At 44.4% G+C, this 17,443-nt stretch overlaps 1 protein-coding gene across 1 annotated transcript in view; it reads left to right on the top strand.

Moving 5' to 3' along the window:
* The first annotated feature begins 8,687 nt into the window (after positions 1-8,687).
* The window catches only part of HTR2A (5-hydroxytryptamine receptor 2A), a 67,107-nt gene continuing 58,351 nt past the window's right edge, over positions 8,688-17,443 (top strand). Inside the window, exons 1-3 of the mRNA XM_027557235.1 lie at positions 8,688-9,183; positions 9,657-10,398; positions 13,935-14,135. Coding sequence (XP_027413036.1) covers positions 9,987-10,398; positions 13,935-14,135 — 613 coding nt within the window. The 5' untranslated portion in view covers positions 8,688-9,183; positions 9,657-9,986. The remainder of the gene's footprint in view (positions 9,184-9,656; positions 10,399-13,934; positions 14,136-17,443) is intronic.

Genomic DNA, 17,443 nt, shown 5'->3' with positions numbered 1-17,443 from the left:
TCCACTAACAGTGGATAGTCATTGTTTTACTAGTCTGGGCAAGAAATCTTTATTTGACAAAGGGGTCCATTCCCTACAGTCCCCATGAAATAGTCAATCACTTTGCCCTCATCTCTCCCAACAGGTATGGGCAGGTACAGGTCCCAGACTGGCCACCAATTCAAGGGCTCCATTCCCCCAACCAGAAGAATCTGCCTGCAATGCAGAAGACCGGTTTGATCCCTTGGTTGGGAAGAGCCCCTAGAGAAGGGAACAGCTACCTACTCCAGTATTCTGGCCTGGAGAATTCCACGGACTGTATAGTCCAGGGGGTTGCAAAGAGTTGGACATAACTGAGCGACTCACTTTTCATTCCCCTAGCCACCATGACTGGTTTAGAGATGGGCATGTGACCCATGCAGGTCCAATCAGGGTCTTTCCTGCAGGTAATATAGGAATATTATAAAGTTAAATCATAAATTATGTAAATTCAGAACCACCAACAACCATCTTTCCCAGCTTCATGAAAGAAGTCAGGTGTAGCCCAAGAGAATCAGGTTAACTGAGAGGAAAATAGATTTCAGAGACAGAAATAGTCTGCATCTTTTTAGCCACTGGATCCAGCCATGCCTGAAGTATCAGTTCCATCCCTGGACTTTTCAATTACATAAGAATCTCCTTTGATGCTTCTTTGTCTTGGATTTCTCCCATTTACCAACAATAATCTTGAATAATACAACTGCCATGCTTAAAAGAGAAGCTATTTTTTTTAACATCTCACCTTGAAGCCAGTGTATCTCAGTCATCTTCAGAACATAAGATCATTCCTGGTTCTCTTCTTATGACCTTTAATTAGTTTAAATATTTTAAAATAATTTTGTTTATAAACCTAACACATACGTGCTTCAGAGAATTTATCAAATCCAAAGTAAACATAAACAAGAAAAAATGACTCTAACTCTTGACCTAGATGATTACTATGAATGCTTTCATGCATTTCCTTTTGGTCTAGGATCATGCATACGTGTTTTTTAAGGCTGAGGTCACACTCTATGGAATTTTTATCCTGCTCTTATTTGACACATGAATAACTTCCCACGTAATGAAATGCTCTTCAACTATATGACTCTTAAAGCTAAATGCTCTTTCCTTTGCCTTCTCTCCTCCCTGAAATATCTCCTTCCCTTGGCTTCTAAGACTAAGGGAAGAGAATATTTCTGTTTTTCCTCCTTCCTCACCATGCCTACACCCTAGCTTCCCTGACTGGTTCTTACTCACCTCTAAACATTGAGGTATCCCTGGATTCAGCTGTCCAACTGCTTCTTTGTCTGCTCAGATGTTTGGAAAATCTCACCCTATTTCATGTCTTTCAACATCATCCATACACTGACAATTTCCTAATTTACATTGTAGCCTTGTATATCTGGACCCTTGTATACAGCATAGTCACTTGTTGGTCACAAGACATCTTAAGTTTAACACGTCCAAAACTGATTTGATATTCACCCAAAACTTGCTCTCCCTTGAGGCACTTCAATGAAGGGCAATTCCATCCTTCCAGCTATCCAGATCTAAAAAACCTAGTAACCTCTCTTTCTCATATGCCATATCCTATCTATCCATCAACAAGTACTCTTGACACTGTCATCAAAATATACACAGAATCTGACCATTTCTCACAAACCCATTACTACTACCCTAGTCCAAGCCGCCATCCTCTCACGTGAAATGGACATCCTGCTTCCCTCCTACCCACTACCTAGCCCTCACCTTATTCTGTTCCCAAAGCAGCCAGAGTGATCAATTTAAATGTATCTAAGAGCATGGCATACTCCCACCCACATCAAATGGCTTCCCATGTCACTAAAGGATGAGCCAAATCCTTTCTCTGGCCTGTGTAAGGTTCTCCACAGAACTCCCAGCCCACTCATGCTATTCTAGCCACACCGGCCTCCTTGTTTTTTCTCACCCATCCCAGGCTTGCCCCAGCACCTCAAGGTCTTCACTTGGAGAAAAACTTGCTAAACATTCTTCACCCACTCCCCATATATATGCCCGAATCATTCTATTTCAAGTCATTGATCAAATACAAGCTTCCCATAAAGCCTTCTCTGACCACCTACCATTACAAATCTACTCCAGTCCCTATCCCAGGCTTTATTTTCTTCTAACACCTATCACTTGTAGACATTATGTAACTTACTATTTATATCCTTCCACCTCACACTCTCAGGACAAAATCCACTCACCACATCGTTCTTGTATACTTTAACATTTTCAGTGAAACTGTTCTTATTTCTTAGTAAGGTCACCAACCAACCTGTGTTGCCAAAATCAATGGATTCCTCAATGCTTTCATCTAAACAGGCATCTCAAGATGGTACACTTCTCAGTTGGCCTCTTTTTTTTTTTCATTTTTATTTTATATACGAGTAGAGTTAAGAGTTGGCCTTTTTCTTTTTCTTGAGACACTTTCCTCTGTTGGATTCTATGACATGGGACTCTCCTGCTTGTCTTGCTGCTGCTACTGCTGCTAAGTCGCTTCAGTCGTGTCCGACTCTGTGCAACCCCATAGACGGCACCCCACCAGGCTCCCCCATCCTTGGGATTCTCCAGGCAAGAACACTGGAGTTGCCATTTCCTTCTCCAATGCATGAAAGTGAAAAGTGAAAGTGAAGTTGTTCAGTCATGCCCGACTCTTAGCGACCCCATGGACTGCAGCCTACCAGGCTCCTCCATCCATGGGATTTTCCAGGCAAGAACACTGGAGTGAGTTGCCACTCCGCCTTTTCCACCTGCTCGTCTTACCACTTCTCAAAGGGGTTTTTTTGTTTGCTTGAATCCTTCAAACCCTTAAGATTTAGAGTATAAATGTTGGCATGCTTGGTCCAAGGCTTCTGTTCTTCTCTGTCATAACCTTTGCTCTTTAAAGTACTGTGATGTGGGTTGAGTAATGATCCCCAAAGATGCCCATGTCTCAGTCCTCCAAACCTGTAACTATGGTACCTTAAAATGGTAAGCACAACTTCACAGGTGTGTTTCAGGCTAAGGGCCTTGAGATGGGGAGAGTAGTCTGCATTTGTCTAGGTGAGCCCAATCTAATCATACAAACCCTTAAACATGGAGACTCTTTCTCAGCTTCAGAGAACCAGGGTGGTGACAGCATGAGAAGAAATCACCTTCTAGCCTCTAGCTTTAAAGATGGAAGAAGGGGCTACAGAAGCCAAGGAGCACAGATGTCCTCTAGAAACTGGAAAATAAGATTAGATCTAAGCTCCCCTAGACTCTCCAACAAAAATGCAGCCCTCTTGACTGTCCCTCTACACCTCCCTGACTGGAGTAATCCAGGGCTCAGCCCTCAGACCTCTCTGCTTTCATAATCCCATTCACTCTCTGGCCGATCTCACCAAGCTTCAGACTTCAGGTACCATCAACATATCACGGACAGCCAAGCTTATACCTCAACTCCATACTTATGCTTACCACCACCAAAAACTCCTTAAGCAAATGAATTAAGGCAGAAATACTGTCCATCTTCACAGTACTAGCTCCTCAAACTGTCTGACACAGCACTTACTTTTTATCTGTGAAATTAATGAGTATTATTAAAACTAGACACCCGTGTTGGCAAACTGAAAAGACAGACGACAGGGTCATTAGCTCATTTCAAGTAGTGGTTTCTTTTCACACATGCCAGTGGCATTAACAGAAGGCAACACAGGACCCTGCTTTCCAAGCGTGCAGTGGTCAGGGGGCCTGGCTTGTTCCAAACCTCAAAACTGGAACATCCAAAGGAAATGATGGACTGATTACACACCACTTGGGAAATCTGTGAATATTTTTTTTCTTCTCATTCTTAGACGATTAGTAAGATTTGAGTAATAGAAATCTCAGGGGCATATTCTGAAGAAAGAACATGGAATAAATAAATTCTATGCTGCCAATTCAGCACAAAATCAGATACAACTAAGTGGAGGTTAAAGCGGCCGCTGTCTTTAAAAATAAAGCATAAAAGGACAGACAAAAGAAGGAGCTAGTTAGTCTATGCTTCTTTGAATAAAAATGAGTGACTACCCCAGACATCCCGGCCATTTAAGTTTCCCAGATTGCAATCTACTAAAAAGAAAAAAATCAGTATACTTGCACAGCAATATGAATGACTCTTACAGTCATGCTATTAAGCAAAATAAGACAGACGCCAAATGAGCACGTACTACATGCTTCCATTTAAATGAAGGTCCAAAAAAGGGAAGTTGCACCATGGTGGGAACGGTAGAGATCTTGATTTGAGTAACGGTTACATGAAGGTATATATTTATCAAAATGCATTAAACCATTTCAGATCTTAACAATTGAATGAACGCAAAATATAATGTGATTTAAACACATAGAGGTTTCCTGCAGTGAGTACTCTGGGGGCTGGAAGGGGAGTGGGAAAAACAGAAAACAAATGCCTTCACAGCAGGATCTCTCAGAGCCCTTAACACGCTTCTGTGCACTGCTCAGTGGTAAAGAATTTGCCTGCAATGTGGGAGACCCAGGTTCAATCCCTGGGTCAAGAAGATTCCCTGGAGGAGAAAAGGGCAACCCACTCCAGTATCCCTGCCTGGAGAATCCCATGGACAGAGGAGCCTTGTGGGCTACAGTCCATGGACTTGCAAAGAGTCAGACCCAACTGAAGCGACTTAGCACGTGCACTGTAAAGTCCTAAGATGAGGCTACAGGATACTGCATGTTCCAGACTCAACTGCTCAAAGAACTTTATTTTTTCTTACATATATTAACATTTATAAGGCATGAATATTTCAGAACCCAGTAACTTTAGCCTGGAAAAATTCACACAAGGGCCATGAATACAATGTCAGTCATTGAAAACATAAAAATCAACGTTTTTTAGTGAATCCCCCAGAATAAACTAGTTGCAAAACGCACACTTAGAGAAAGTCCAATTAAGTACTGGAGTACCTCTGCCCAAAATAATAAATTTCATTTTTATATTAGTGACCTCCCAATTCCTTCTGGCAATAATTAGACAGTAAACCCTATCTCTACTACCTAAGTGACAGTGAAAGTGAAGTCCCTCAGTCGTGTCCGACTCTTTGCGACCCCATGGACTGTAGCCTATCAGGCTCCTCTGTCCATGGGATTTTCCAGGCAAGAGTGCTGGAGTGGATTGCCATTTCCTTCTCCAGGGGATCTTGCCGACCCAGGAATTAAACCCAGGTCTCCCGCATTGCAGGCAGACGCTTTACCGTCTGTATCTATTGAAGAACTCCAAGTTAGTAGCAAGAAAGCACTCATCCATATAGTCAATAATTATCTTTCTGTCTCTGTAAAACATGCAAGTCTTCCTTAAGTGGCATAAAGGCGCTGAAACGCAAGTTTAAAATTGGAAGTCTTAGCTTGGGCTCCTCAGGAACCCTTGTGTGTAGATTCACTAGGGAAAGCTCCAGACCAACAGCTGTAGGGAAGCAGGGCCAGACAGGGGGAGGACTTTAACTGTGATGTAACCACCACAAAGGTGGGGCACTCTGGAAGAGGGGAGGGATCAGCTGAGAGCCGACAGCTGCCAACACTTCCGGCAGCAGATAGAGTGAGAGCCTTAGCCCTGAAGGGAGAAATGAGTCCCACCACAGTGTCCACAACAGCAGTCAGGGCACACCCTTTTCACCAGGCCCAAAGGGGTGTCTGATCTGCAAGAAACCATCCTGACCAAGTCTAATTCTCACGCTATTAATAAACAAGCTCTATTTAAGTACCAGGAGCCAAGGATTGAGATTTTGCCCATATTGTTTGGTCCTTAAAAGATTTCATGAAACTGCAATAAAAACTACAAATTATCTCAGATGGTTACTAATAGAATTCCCTCATAATATAAACTATATATCAAGAAACTCACACGACTACCTTTACCATGACTGGAAGCCCAGCTTTTTTCAGGTAGAATAATGGTCTGAGAACATGAGCTTTAAGACTGATAACACAGCACTCAATATAACAAGATTTAGCATCAAAAAGCTTTAGAGTCACTTTCCAACACTAAAGTGTTTCTTTTTTTAATATATTCTCCTTTGCCTTTCTTTTCATTTGTGATTTTCAAAGTGATTCAATTTTATACTTTAATTTTTAAATTGATATATAATTGACTTACAATGTTGTGTTAGTTTCTGGTGTACAGCAAAGTGATTCAGTTATATATAGACACATATGCATACATATACATATATACATACATATATAATATATACATATGTATGTATGTAAATATATATTCTCTTTCATATTATTTTCCATCATGGTTTATTATATGATATTAAATATAGTTCCTTATGCTACACAGTAGGACCTTGTTGCTTCCTTTGCCTTTTATAAATAAAATTAATTTAGTATCCCGTTGGATAAAACAATGAAAAAGGAGTTAGAATTTTCTCCCTGAATCAGTTCATTTATTCCTTAACAATGCATCTACCAAGGACATCCCATTAGGGGACATTATGTTTGGTACTGAAGGTACAGAGATGAATAAGAAGCTCACCATCTAATAAAGACGACAGACATGTGAACAAGTGACTATAAATCATTCATTCATTCCACAAATACATCTAAGAACCAACTATATATACCATGAATAATAAAAACATAGTCTTTGCCCTTCCAGCGCTTGCATGCAATGTGAGACACATTCAAATAGAAGGTGTTGTAGTCTCTGCCTCCATGGAAAAAATGCCATGGAAAGCTTTCTAACAGTAAGCTAAACAACAATAGTAACAACAGCAACTAACCTTCACTGAGGGTGTAAAATGTTCCAGGCAAATACACGAATCTTAACCCTCAAATCAATCCTCGGAGGTAGGTGTTATTATTACGTCCTATTTACAGATGAGGAAGTCACAGCACAGAGAGGTTAGTAACTTCACCCACATCACACAGGCGGTAACGGTTGGCCTGGGATTCAGAGGACATAACATTGGAACTGAGCCTTGAAAGCTGAGTAGCAATTTGCGAAATGGACACAAAAGTGGTGGGGGAGTATTCCAGACACGGTGAACTAGAGTAAAAATGCTTAAAAATCATCAGAAATTGACAAATTCATCTGCATGTAGGCTGCTGGTGGGAGGTGAACAAAAGACCCAGCCTGAAAAGTGGGAGCAGTGGGGGATGGACAAAGACAGGAGCCACGTGCCCTACGGAGACGGAAGGAATGTTGGCACAAAGTAATATCAGTAAGAATACTAATAAGAATTAAAAACATAGGCTAAACATTTCTACTCCTTATCACATTTTAGTTTTACTAAATGAAAATGAAGCAGCTTGACTGTCTGGGGTTCTACTCCTTGTGAGTAACAGAGCTGTGGTTCAAACCTGGGGAACTCTGATTCAAAAGCCCATGCTCTCTCCATAGCTGGCTCTACAATATGTGGCAATCACCCCCCACCCCACCCCATCCCTACAAGGGAAGCAGAGGAGTCGGAGGAAGACAGGGAGGCAGAGAGGGGTGGATTCCTGCTCCAGCCCAGGAGACAATGAAAAAGTGAAAGTGTTCATTGCTCAGTCCTGTCTGACTGTCTGAGACCCCACAGACTGTGGCCCGCCAGGCTCCGCTGTCCATGGGATTCTCCAGGCAAGAATACTGGAGTGGGTTGCCATTTCCTTCTCCAGGGACTCTTCCCCACCCAAGTATCGAACCCCAGTCTCCCGCATTGCAGGCAGACTCTTTACTGTCTGAGCCACCAGGGAAGCCCAGGAGAATATGATACAGCCTTTAATCAAAGAAGTGAGGGTTGTAGGCTGGAGAAGAGATTTGAGAAATGTGTACACAGAGGTGGCCCTGGAGACTTCTTAAGATCAGGCAGTGAAAAGGAGGGAAGAGATGTGGAAAATAGCCAGCTGTCTGAGAGACAGTGATTCTTTAACCAAGTGGAAGGATGGAAATAAGCAGGAAAAGGTGGGGGCAGAATGGGAGAGGGGAGATTAAGATGCTCAGGCCAACATCTCCCAAGCTAGAGATAAAAGGGCCTGCTGGACAACTAAATATCTGAGGCAAAGCCACCGTGAAGGTACAGTTTTGGCCAAAAACATGAAGGAATGAGAGAGGAGGTGTATTTGGCTAAGAAAAACGTAAAGAATAAAAAGATGAACAGAAACCTAGAAAACCTCAACTATTCAGGAAAGAATCCATTTTCCCATCTGTAAAACTAAGATACATAGACAGAGATTCCTGACATATCTGCCTTCTTTAAAAATCTGAGAAGGGGCTTTCTTACAAGTAAAGGTGATTCGTTAGTGTTATCTCTGGAAAAACTTATTCTCTTCCCTGTGTGAGGTATTGGATTACTTCTAGGGGGTATATTTCTGCTGAAGAAAATAAGCTAGTTGAATGGTGTGTTTAAAAATTTGAAGAAAAAAAATAGTACTAAGAGCTTCTCAGCGTTATTACCAAAAATCTGCTAGCCATTCTGAGCCCAAATCACGGATGTCAGTAATGCCACTTCAGGAATAAGCTCTCTGCCTGGAAACACCAGCGCTCCGAGGAAATACCATTCTCCGCCTTTATTTACATTCTCTCTTCACCCTTCACCCTAAACAGTATTACAGTGAGGCTTACCTGCCTTAGGAATCTGTACCAAAGGCGATTTCTCCCGTTTCTCTCTTTAAAATTAAAAAAAAAAAAAAAGAAGAAAAAGAAAACTTCCCACTGTTAATATGTAGCAAATGGGGGGAAAAAAAAAAACAGCCCTTCTGGTCCGCCCTCCCTGACTGTTGCTACCTTGCAGTTTATGACATAGACAGAGGGAGGGCTGCCGGAGTGAACCAGGCGGCGGTGGGGAGCAAGTCCCTTGCCGGGGAAGCGGGAGTCCCTGGAGCGAGCGGCTCTGCCCACTGGTAGCCCGCGACGCGGTCCGCTCGGCTCCGAGTGGGGCCGGGGACCATGTCTCCGCGCGCCCGGCCCGGCGAGCCCCGCGGAAGGGAGGGAGCACCCAGCCGGGCGGGGGCAGAGGGAGCCGCCGCGGACCTGGCAACGCTGGCACTGGCTCGACTCTCCCAGACAGTTTTGAAGTCAGCAAAACAGAAATCGAATTACTATGATGCTGGCAGTGGCCGCTCAGGGAGAAGGGGCTCTCTCTGCCGGCTTGATCACCAGGAGAGATGCAGAGAGTCACAGATGAGCCAAGCGTGTCTCCCGGGCGGACCCTGAGGACCCGTGTAAGTTGCCGTGTTCTCCGGCTTGCTGTATTTTACGGTTGTGTCGTTTTCTTTCTTTCTTTCAAGCCTTTCTGGCTTGAAAGGCTGCTTGGCCGCCATGGAATTGTTTCGATGAGAATTCCCAGTGTGGAAAGTTGATGATCCTTAAGACTTTTTTTTTTTTTCTTTCCCTTTTCTTTGATTAACTAAGCCACAGAATACAAGCTGAAATTCCTGAAGGCAGCCGGGGCAATGCAACCCAAGACTGACAACTATAACCCGAAGTACCACTATACTTACTATGGGGTTAACCCTGGATGTGTTTTTAATAGCCTGCCGGTACTGTAGGCTGCCTGAAGCCCCACTGTTTGGGATCGAATGCTATGTTAATGCTGCTGTGGCTAAACTAGTATGATCAGTGTAACCAATGGAATGAGATAGAGCTAAATGACAGTCCTGGTAGTTAACAAAACTTTTCTCTTTTTTTTGGCCAGGATCACATTTTTCTCCCTGACTCCTCAAAACTGAGCAACCTCTCTCTTAAAAGTTCATGCTGCTTTTTTGATCTTACTTTGGAGAGAAAAAAGAAAAGAAGCTAGACAGAGGATTCTTCTGAAATTGTGAAGGAAAGCACTATAAAGAAGCCACCGCAGTTCTTTAGCTACTATTGTAATAATGGAAGAAGAAAAGCCAACTGATGGAGCCCAGCACATACGCCAGCCTCATTGTGACAGAGCTTGGGGACATAAAGCTGAATGGTGACCAGAGCCTGTAACCGGTAAGGTTTTTCTTACACTTCATCTGCTACAAGTTCCGGCTTAGAAATGGATATTCTCTGTGAAGAAAACACTTCTTTGAGCTCAACTACGAACTCCTTAATGCAATTACATGCTGACACAAGGCTCTACAGTACTGACTTTAACTCCGGAGAAGGTAACACTTCGAATGCATTTAACTGGACCGTGGACTCAGAAAATCGAACCAACCTTTCCTGTGAGGGCTGTCTCTCACCACCCTGCTTCTCCTTACTTCATCTCCAGGAAAAGAACTGGTCTGCTCTGTTGACAGCGGTAGTGATTATACTAACCATTGCCGGAAACATACTCGTCATCATGGCAGTGTCCCTAGAGAAAAAGCTGCAGAATGCCACCAACTATTTCCTGATGTCACTCGCCATAGCTGATATGCTGCTGGGTTTCCTGGTCATGCCCGTGTCCACGTTAACCATCCTCTATGGTGAGTGGCATTTGCTTCCTAGCTGTACCCACATGGGTAACAAAACGCGTGCATGTCATTAGCAGATGAGTCCGGGCTCAGGGGACCAACTAAGCGTAAGGCTTTGTTTATGGAGGAGGGGCTACCATGTTACACTACTTAAATTTTAAAATGAGATCACATTTTAAAAGATCAGACAACCTGTACACTGTGATCATTGGAGAGTTTTGTGCTTTGAAACATATACAGTTTACGTAGGGAGATAAAGCATTGTGCTTAAAAGCACATATGTTTTACTCCTGTATTCTTGCCTGGAGAATCCCAGGGATGGGGTAGCACAGAATCAGATACAACTGAAGCAACTTAGCAGTAGCAGTAGCAGCAGCAAGACAGTCCTAGAGCAAGAGCATCTGTCATATCTGAATCCATTTGGCTTTCAAGCCTTTATATTCCCAACCAAATATCCCAGCCTTCAAGACAGGCCAGTTTGATCTTGGTCACACTGCTTTCAGCACTTCTAATGGAGTGGTAAAACCTTCCCAGTTCCCTTGGAATATTTACAGAGAGAACATTCGTGGTGCAGTGGGTTCAATGTTAAAATATGCAGCGTCTCCATTAGAATAAATGACTTACACCAGTTTTAATTGTTCCCTGCCTGAAGCAGCATTAATTTGGAGGTGTGCCTTTGAATTCTACCCCTCAGCTCTTTAAAAATGCATATGAATAAACTCCTCCCGAATTGTTTGGAGGAGGGTGGGAAACAGGGGAAGAGATTCATCTTGCTTCTTCTCAGTGGAGTTTGAAAGAGTCAAACCTCTCAGCAAGTCAGCAAACACTGGGACGACTTCAGCGGGAAGCAGAATGTGATATTCTTTCCAGATTATGAGTAATACAGCCAGATTCCTCCCTTTATAAGTGGAAGAGGAGGGGAGAATATTGAGAGTGCTGACTCAGGCACACCAGCCGGTCACCCAGAGCTAGAAACAGGTTATGGGCATTGTTAGAAGGGATTTTTCTGGCTATGTCTTAAGAGCTAAAATATGTGTATCAATCCATCCCCAAGGAGTATGGAGGAGGAAGGAGGTGAGCAAGGGAGCGTGGGCATCGGGTTTGCACAGGGTCCACAGCGCTCCTTGCAAGGCCAGCCCCCGCTTGACGACTCAAAATGTCACACCAGGATGATCTGATTAAATTCGCTTGTCATTTCCCAGACATCCGGGAGAGGTTCCCGCTTCCTAAAACCCTGCCACGTGGAAGGCAAACTCCAGGAGTGGGAGATGACTCCCAGAGGGCCCATCTGGGAACCCAAGCCTGAGTGAGAGGCGGGGAAGGGTAGGTACTCCGGAGCGGCGAGTAGGGCTGGCAGCAGTCAGCCAGGTTAGCAAGTCGAGTCCAGCCGGGCGCCGCCGGCTCGGGGTGCAACGGCGCCCCCTGGTGGCCACGGCTCTGTGCGCAGTTGATTCCCATCGAGAGACGTGCCTCTCCTTTGGCTGGTCCCCAGACTCCACAGAAATGCCCCCTCCTTATCCCCACCACTAGAGAAAGCAATGGCAACCCACTCCAGTACTCTTGCCTGGAAAATCCCATGGACGGAGGAGCCTGGTGGGCTGCAGTCCATGGGGTCGCTGAGAGTCGGACACGACTGAGCGACTTTACTTTTCACTTTCATGCATTGGAGAAGGAAATGGCAACCCACTCCAGTATTCTTGCCTGGAGAATCTCAGGGACGGGGGAGCCTGGTGCGCTGCCATCTATGGGGTCACACAGAGTCGGACACGACTGAAGTGACTTAGCAGTAGCAGTATCCCCACCACGGAAACCCAGACTACGGTCCCCCGCTGCCTCCTTGCAGAGAAAACTCCTCCCACGGTCAGCATCAGTTCCGACCAGGCAGAGGGTGGCTTCCTCCCAGGCACTGGGCTCTCCTTGGAGCTCAAGCTCTCTGCATGTAGCATGAAAGGCTCCACGTCAGACTTGTCTCCTGCACTTTAACTTTTCTAAACATCAGTGGTGGCATCTTGGTAGAAATAGTTTGTGGATAGAGAGTTTGTTCAGCTTTGTGGGTCCAGAGCATGGGGAAAGATGGTCTTCATAATTTTCCTTCTTAACATGTGTCCAGATCTAATACCACGGCTTAGATTGTCATCAAAACTAATGAAGGTTCCTATAGCCATTTGATCTCCCTCTAAAACAGATACAGGAGACTGTGTGTCCCTCAGACATATCCTATCTTCTTAATATAGCAGGTGACTTCCTGCCCTGCATCTCACAGTGGATCCTTTGGGTAGCTTTAAGTCAATTTAATGTTGAGATCCAACTTCCACCCACCCTCCTAGATATCAGATCAGATCAGATCAGTCGCTCAGTTGTGTCCGACTCTTTGCGACCCCATGAATCGCAGCATGCCAGGCCTCCCTGTCCATCACCAACTCCCGGAGTCCTGGATATCAGGACCCCCAGAAAAGCTGTCCAACTGATTCTAATGTGCACCCCCGGGTGAGAACCACTGCCCTAGGTAGTGGTTGCCCAAGTGTGGCTCCTGGACGGGTAGCATCGGTACCAGCTGGGAAATTGCTAGAAATGCAATTCTTCCTGCTCCACTGCACATGCATAGAATCAGAACACCTGGAGGTGGGCTCCAGTGGCTCATTTTAAGAAACCACCTCAGAGAGTCTGAGGCGCCTTCAAGTTTAAGCATCATTTCCCTGAAACAGTTCTCAGAAGAATACCATCCTTTTCTTCATCATTATCTTCATCCCTCCTGCCCCACCTCACGTCCCTGCAGTTTGAGTTTAATCCCCAAAGCATTATTAGGGAAGCTTCATTTTCATGAAGGCATATACCCAGTCTGTGGAGAAGGGCATGGCAATCCATTCCAGTATTCTTACCTGGAGAATCCCAGGGAGAGAGGGGCCTGGTGGGCTATAGTCCATGGGGTCGCCCAGAGCCAGACACGACTGAAGAAACTTAGCATGCACACATGCCCAGTCTGGATTTTTAAACATTTCTTCATTCACACCAATAGCATTTTTGGCAGACTGCTAAATGCCATCACTGTGCAAGACTGAGCAATTGTAATAATGGCTAAGAGGTGGCCTAACCTCAGAAAACCTACAGTCTGAAAAAAAGTAAGTCAATAAATAAGTAGCTATAGGATTCTTTGACCAGGCTCCCCTGTCCATGGAATTCTCCATTTGATAGAGGAACCCAAAGTACATCATAACTCCCAACCTAAGTCATTAAAAACAAAAAGAAAAGTAGGTATTGTTAGGCAGAGGAGACGAAACAAGAGAAACCCTGAAGAGACAACAGCCTGAGTTCACAACACACCAGCATGATTCTAGCTATAAGTTTTCAAATCTTGCATTCAACCAGAGCAGTCTTACTCTACTTCAGTACAGTTGACATCAGGCTCCTCTGAAGTACTGAAAGTATCTTGTGTTGCCCTTTGCTGTTAACTGTGCCTTTTCCCAGGATGAAAACTATCCAAGCAGGGTAAATTTCATACGCCAGAGAAGCTCCAGGTCATTCACTAATGCTAACCTTCTGCATCCCAGGGTACCGGTGGCCTCTGCCCAGCAAGCTCTGCGCTGTTTGGATTTACCTGGATGTGCTCTTCTCCACGGCCTCCATCATGCATCTGTGTGCTATCTCCCTGGACCGCTATGTTGCCATTCAGAACCCCATCCATCACAGCCGGTTCAACTCCAGAACTAAGGCGTTTCTGAAAATAATTGCTGTTTGGACGATATCAGTGGGTAAGTGGAACAGTATTTCAAACTCTCACTTCAAATGACAGTTCATGCCTTCTAAGTAGACTTCTGTTGTGGTTTTTTGTTTGTTGGTTTTTGCGCTGAACCCTGACATCCTCAATCATTCTATTTGCTACAAGATAATGTTTATAGCATAGTAAATCTCAGCTTTGCTTTAGGAAAGAAAAATCTGTTAATGTCACAGGCTGACAACATAAATTTGTATTGTTTTGCACAAGTAAGAATATACATGCACACCAATAGACTCAAATCAGAATAACTGTGCTATGCATGTGTTCAGCACTAAGTCCTATCCAACTCTTTTGCAACCCCATGGACTGTTGCCTGCCAGGATCTTCTGTCCATGTGATTTCCCAGGCAAGGATAATGGAGTGATTTGCTGTTTTCTTTTCCATGGAGATCTTCCCAACCCAGGTATTAAACCTACGTCTCTTGCATCACAGGTGGATTCTTTACCACTGAGTCACCAGGGAAGCAATGGTGCTATAGCCATCTTCAAAAACTTTTCCTATCTTGTGCTTTCAAATGCACAAAATTCAAGTGCCTGAATTTCTAAATCTTGAGTTTCCCAGAGACCTCAATATTTATAATCACTGGATTTGTGGTCAATGTAAGAAAACAGAGCCCAATACTGGAGAATGCAGTTTCTGTGGGTAGAGAAAGGTGCCAGGCACCATAACTCAGAGGGGGAGGTAAGGATGACAGACGGTGGCAGGACTTAGTCAAAGAGAACCCAGCACCTCCGTAAGCTTCCTCATCCTGTTATGATACAACATGCCAGAGGATTTCAACCCACTTCACTTAGGCTGATTACACACCTTCACCTGTTGCCAGTATTGATTTTCTGTCAGACACCTAATAGTCAGAAAAGCCCAGGTAGTGGAAGCCAGAGAGAGCTCCCAGGCAGCTAAGTGAATTGCACCCATCACCTCAGCCGGCATGGTTCGTAACCAAAGACTCCCTGGGAGTCTTTTTTTTAAGTTTTAAAGTTGCCAAGTGGAAACCACAGTCCCACCAGGACCACTTAGCTGCCAGTGTCTGCTCACATGAGAAACTATGGATTTGTTGGCAGGCTTGCCATCAAGGACTCGTGGGAGTCTACTCACAGTTTTGTAATGATGAAAAATGCAAATGAATTATTGTTGAGTCACTCAGTCATGTCCAACTCTTTGCAGTCCCGTGACTATAGCCCGCCAGGCTCAAGACATTTCCTGGGCAAGAATACTGGAGTGCTTGTCTTTTCCTTCTCCAGGCGATCGTCCCAATCCAGAGATCAAATCTGAGTCTCCTGTGTCTCCTACACTGGCAGGTGGATTCTTTACCACAGGGATAGCAAGCACAATAATAGAATAGCTTTGTGGTTTTCAGGGCCTATGGTTTGCCTTGCTGTTAAATACATCATCTGCAGAGGAGGTAACTCCGTTTTATGGATGAGGAAATGGGTTCAAAAAGTAAAATGGCCAAAGCTAGTGAATAGCAAAGATTGTGCTCGATTATGATGGGAACTTATTTAATTGACTTAAGGGATCACCCCTGGTGGCTCAGACAGTAAAGAATCTGCCTGAAGTGGAGACTCAGGAGACCCGGGTTCGATCCCTGGGTTGGGCAGATCCCCTGGAGGAGGGCCTGGCAACTGATTCCAGTATTCTTGCCTGGGAAATCCCATGGACAGAGGAGCCCGGCAGGCTACAGTCCATGGAGTCACAACAAGTCGGACACAACTGGGCAGCAAACATGATGGGAACATTAACAAACTGCATTGGTGTGATTTCAGCATTTTTAGAAGTCCTAGCTATTCTCCATTTTAAGCTTCACAATACAGTCTGAAGCAGACAGAGTGGAAGATCTTATTTTTTATTTATCTGAAGGACTGAGGAAACAGGGCGGAGGAAAGTGTGTGGCTTCCTGGGTCGCCTCTCCAACTAGTGCCAGGGCTAGGACTCTAAGCTTCCGACACCAAACCCTGCTGTCACTGCTGAACTTGGTAAATTCTTTCCTGAGTAAACAGATGTTGCTCCCAAAATATGCTTGCAGTTTCTGGGCCTGTGCAGTCTTGAACTCATCCTAGTGGGATCAAGAGAATGAAGGATTGGTGGTGCTCAATCTCAGCTGCATGTAAAAGCCCTGGGGAGCTACTGATTTCACTGGTGTGTGTGGGTGTGGGTGTTGGTGTGTGTGTGTGTGTGTACTCAGTCACTCAATCGTGTCCAACTCTTTGAGACCCTATGGGCTTATGGCCCACCAGGCTCCTCTGCCTGTGGCATTTCCCAGGCAAGAATACTGGTGCAGGTTGCCATTTCCTACTCCAGGGGATCTTCCTTGACCAAGAATTAAACCTGTGTCTCTTGCATCTCCTGCACTGGCAGGTGGATTCTTTACCATGTGCCGCCTGGGAAGCCCTAGTAGTATAAGGGCTATTTCTGCACAGCGACCAGAGACACGGTAGTGCTCAAAGCACCTTACAGGGGATAAATTGCAGAGAAAGACGTTGCACAGGATGACATAGCTCATAACCAGGAGTCCCCCCAGGGCAATTCTATTTGAAAGCCAACACTCTTACTACTGCCCAAAGCACAATCTGCTTCCTGCTCCTTCCAGCCATCACCCCAGGAGTCAGGCAGGCTGGAATGAGTTGTGAAGGAGACAGTCAGGAGCCATCACTCATCCATTTGGCCAAACTTTTATTGCATAGCTCCTATGTCCTTGGATGCGTGTTTTGTGGTCCCTGACCATGTGGTCAGAGAAGGGAGATAAGAAAATACAAGAAACCCTGAGGTTACCTAGGCTCTGTACCAGAAATCTGTGAGATATGGCTGAGGAGTCGGTAAAGGTTTTAAAAAAAGTCAGTTCTAGTGAAGATGTGCACATACTCAATTGTCTGACTCTCTGTGACCCCATGGACTGTAGCCCACCGGGCTCCTCTGTGCATGGAATTTTAATGTAGCATAAATATTCTCCTGAATTATTTTTTTAATGTTTTCATTTCCACTGATTTTTGTTGTTGCACATTTAAATCCTTAGGCTGGAAATTTTGTGCGTGGTCTAACGTGCTTTCTTCTACCTATTAAAGCCTTTTCAGCATCTACAGATTTCAGTTTTTCCCCTTCAATTTATTGATGTATTTAGTTTTCTTTCAGATTTGAATATCAAACTTTTCTTTCTTGCCTGGAATATATTCATAAATGAAGCTGGTTTGTTATTCTTGTAAGGTTTCTTTTGGTGGCTTTATTAAATTTGGGAGATTTCTTTTTTTTCCTTAAGATCCTGAAATATTTAAGTAGGAATGTGCTTTA

Source organism: Bos indicus x Bos taurus, chromosome 12 (genome assembly GCF_003369695.1).
Source record: "Bos indicus x Bos taurus breed Angus x Brahman F1 hybrid chromosome 12, Bos_hybrid_MaternalHap_v2.0, whole genome shotgun sequence".
NCBI lineage: Eukaryota > Metazoa > Chordata > Mammalia > Artiodactyla > Bovidae > Bos > Bos indicus x Bos taurus.
This window is presented reverse-complemented; position numbering and strand designations above follow the sequence as displayed.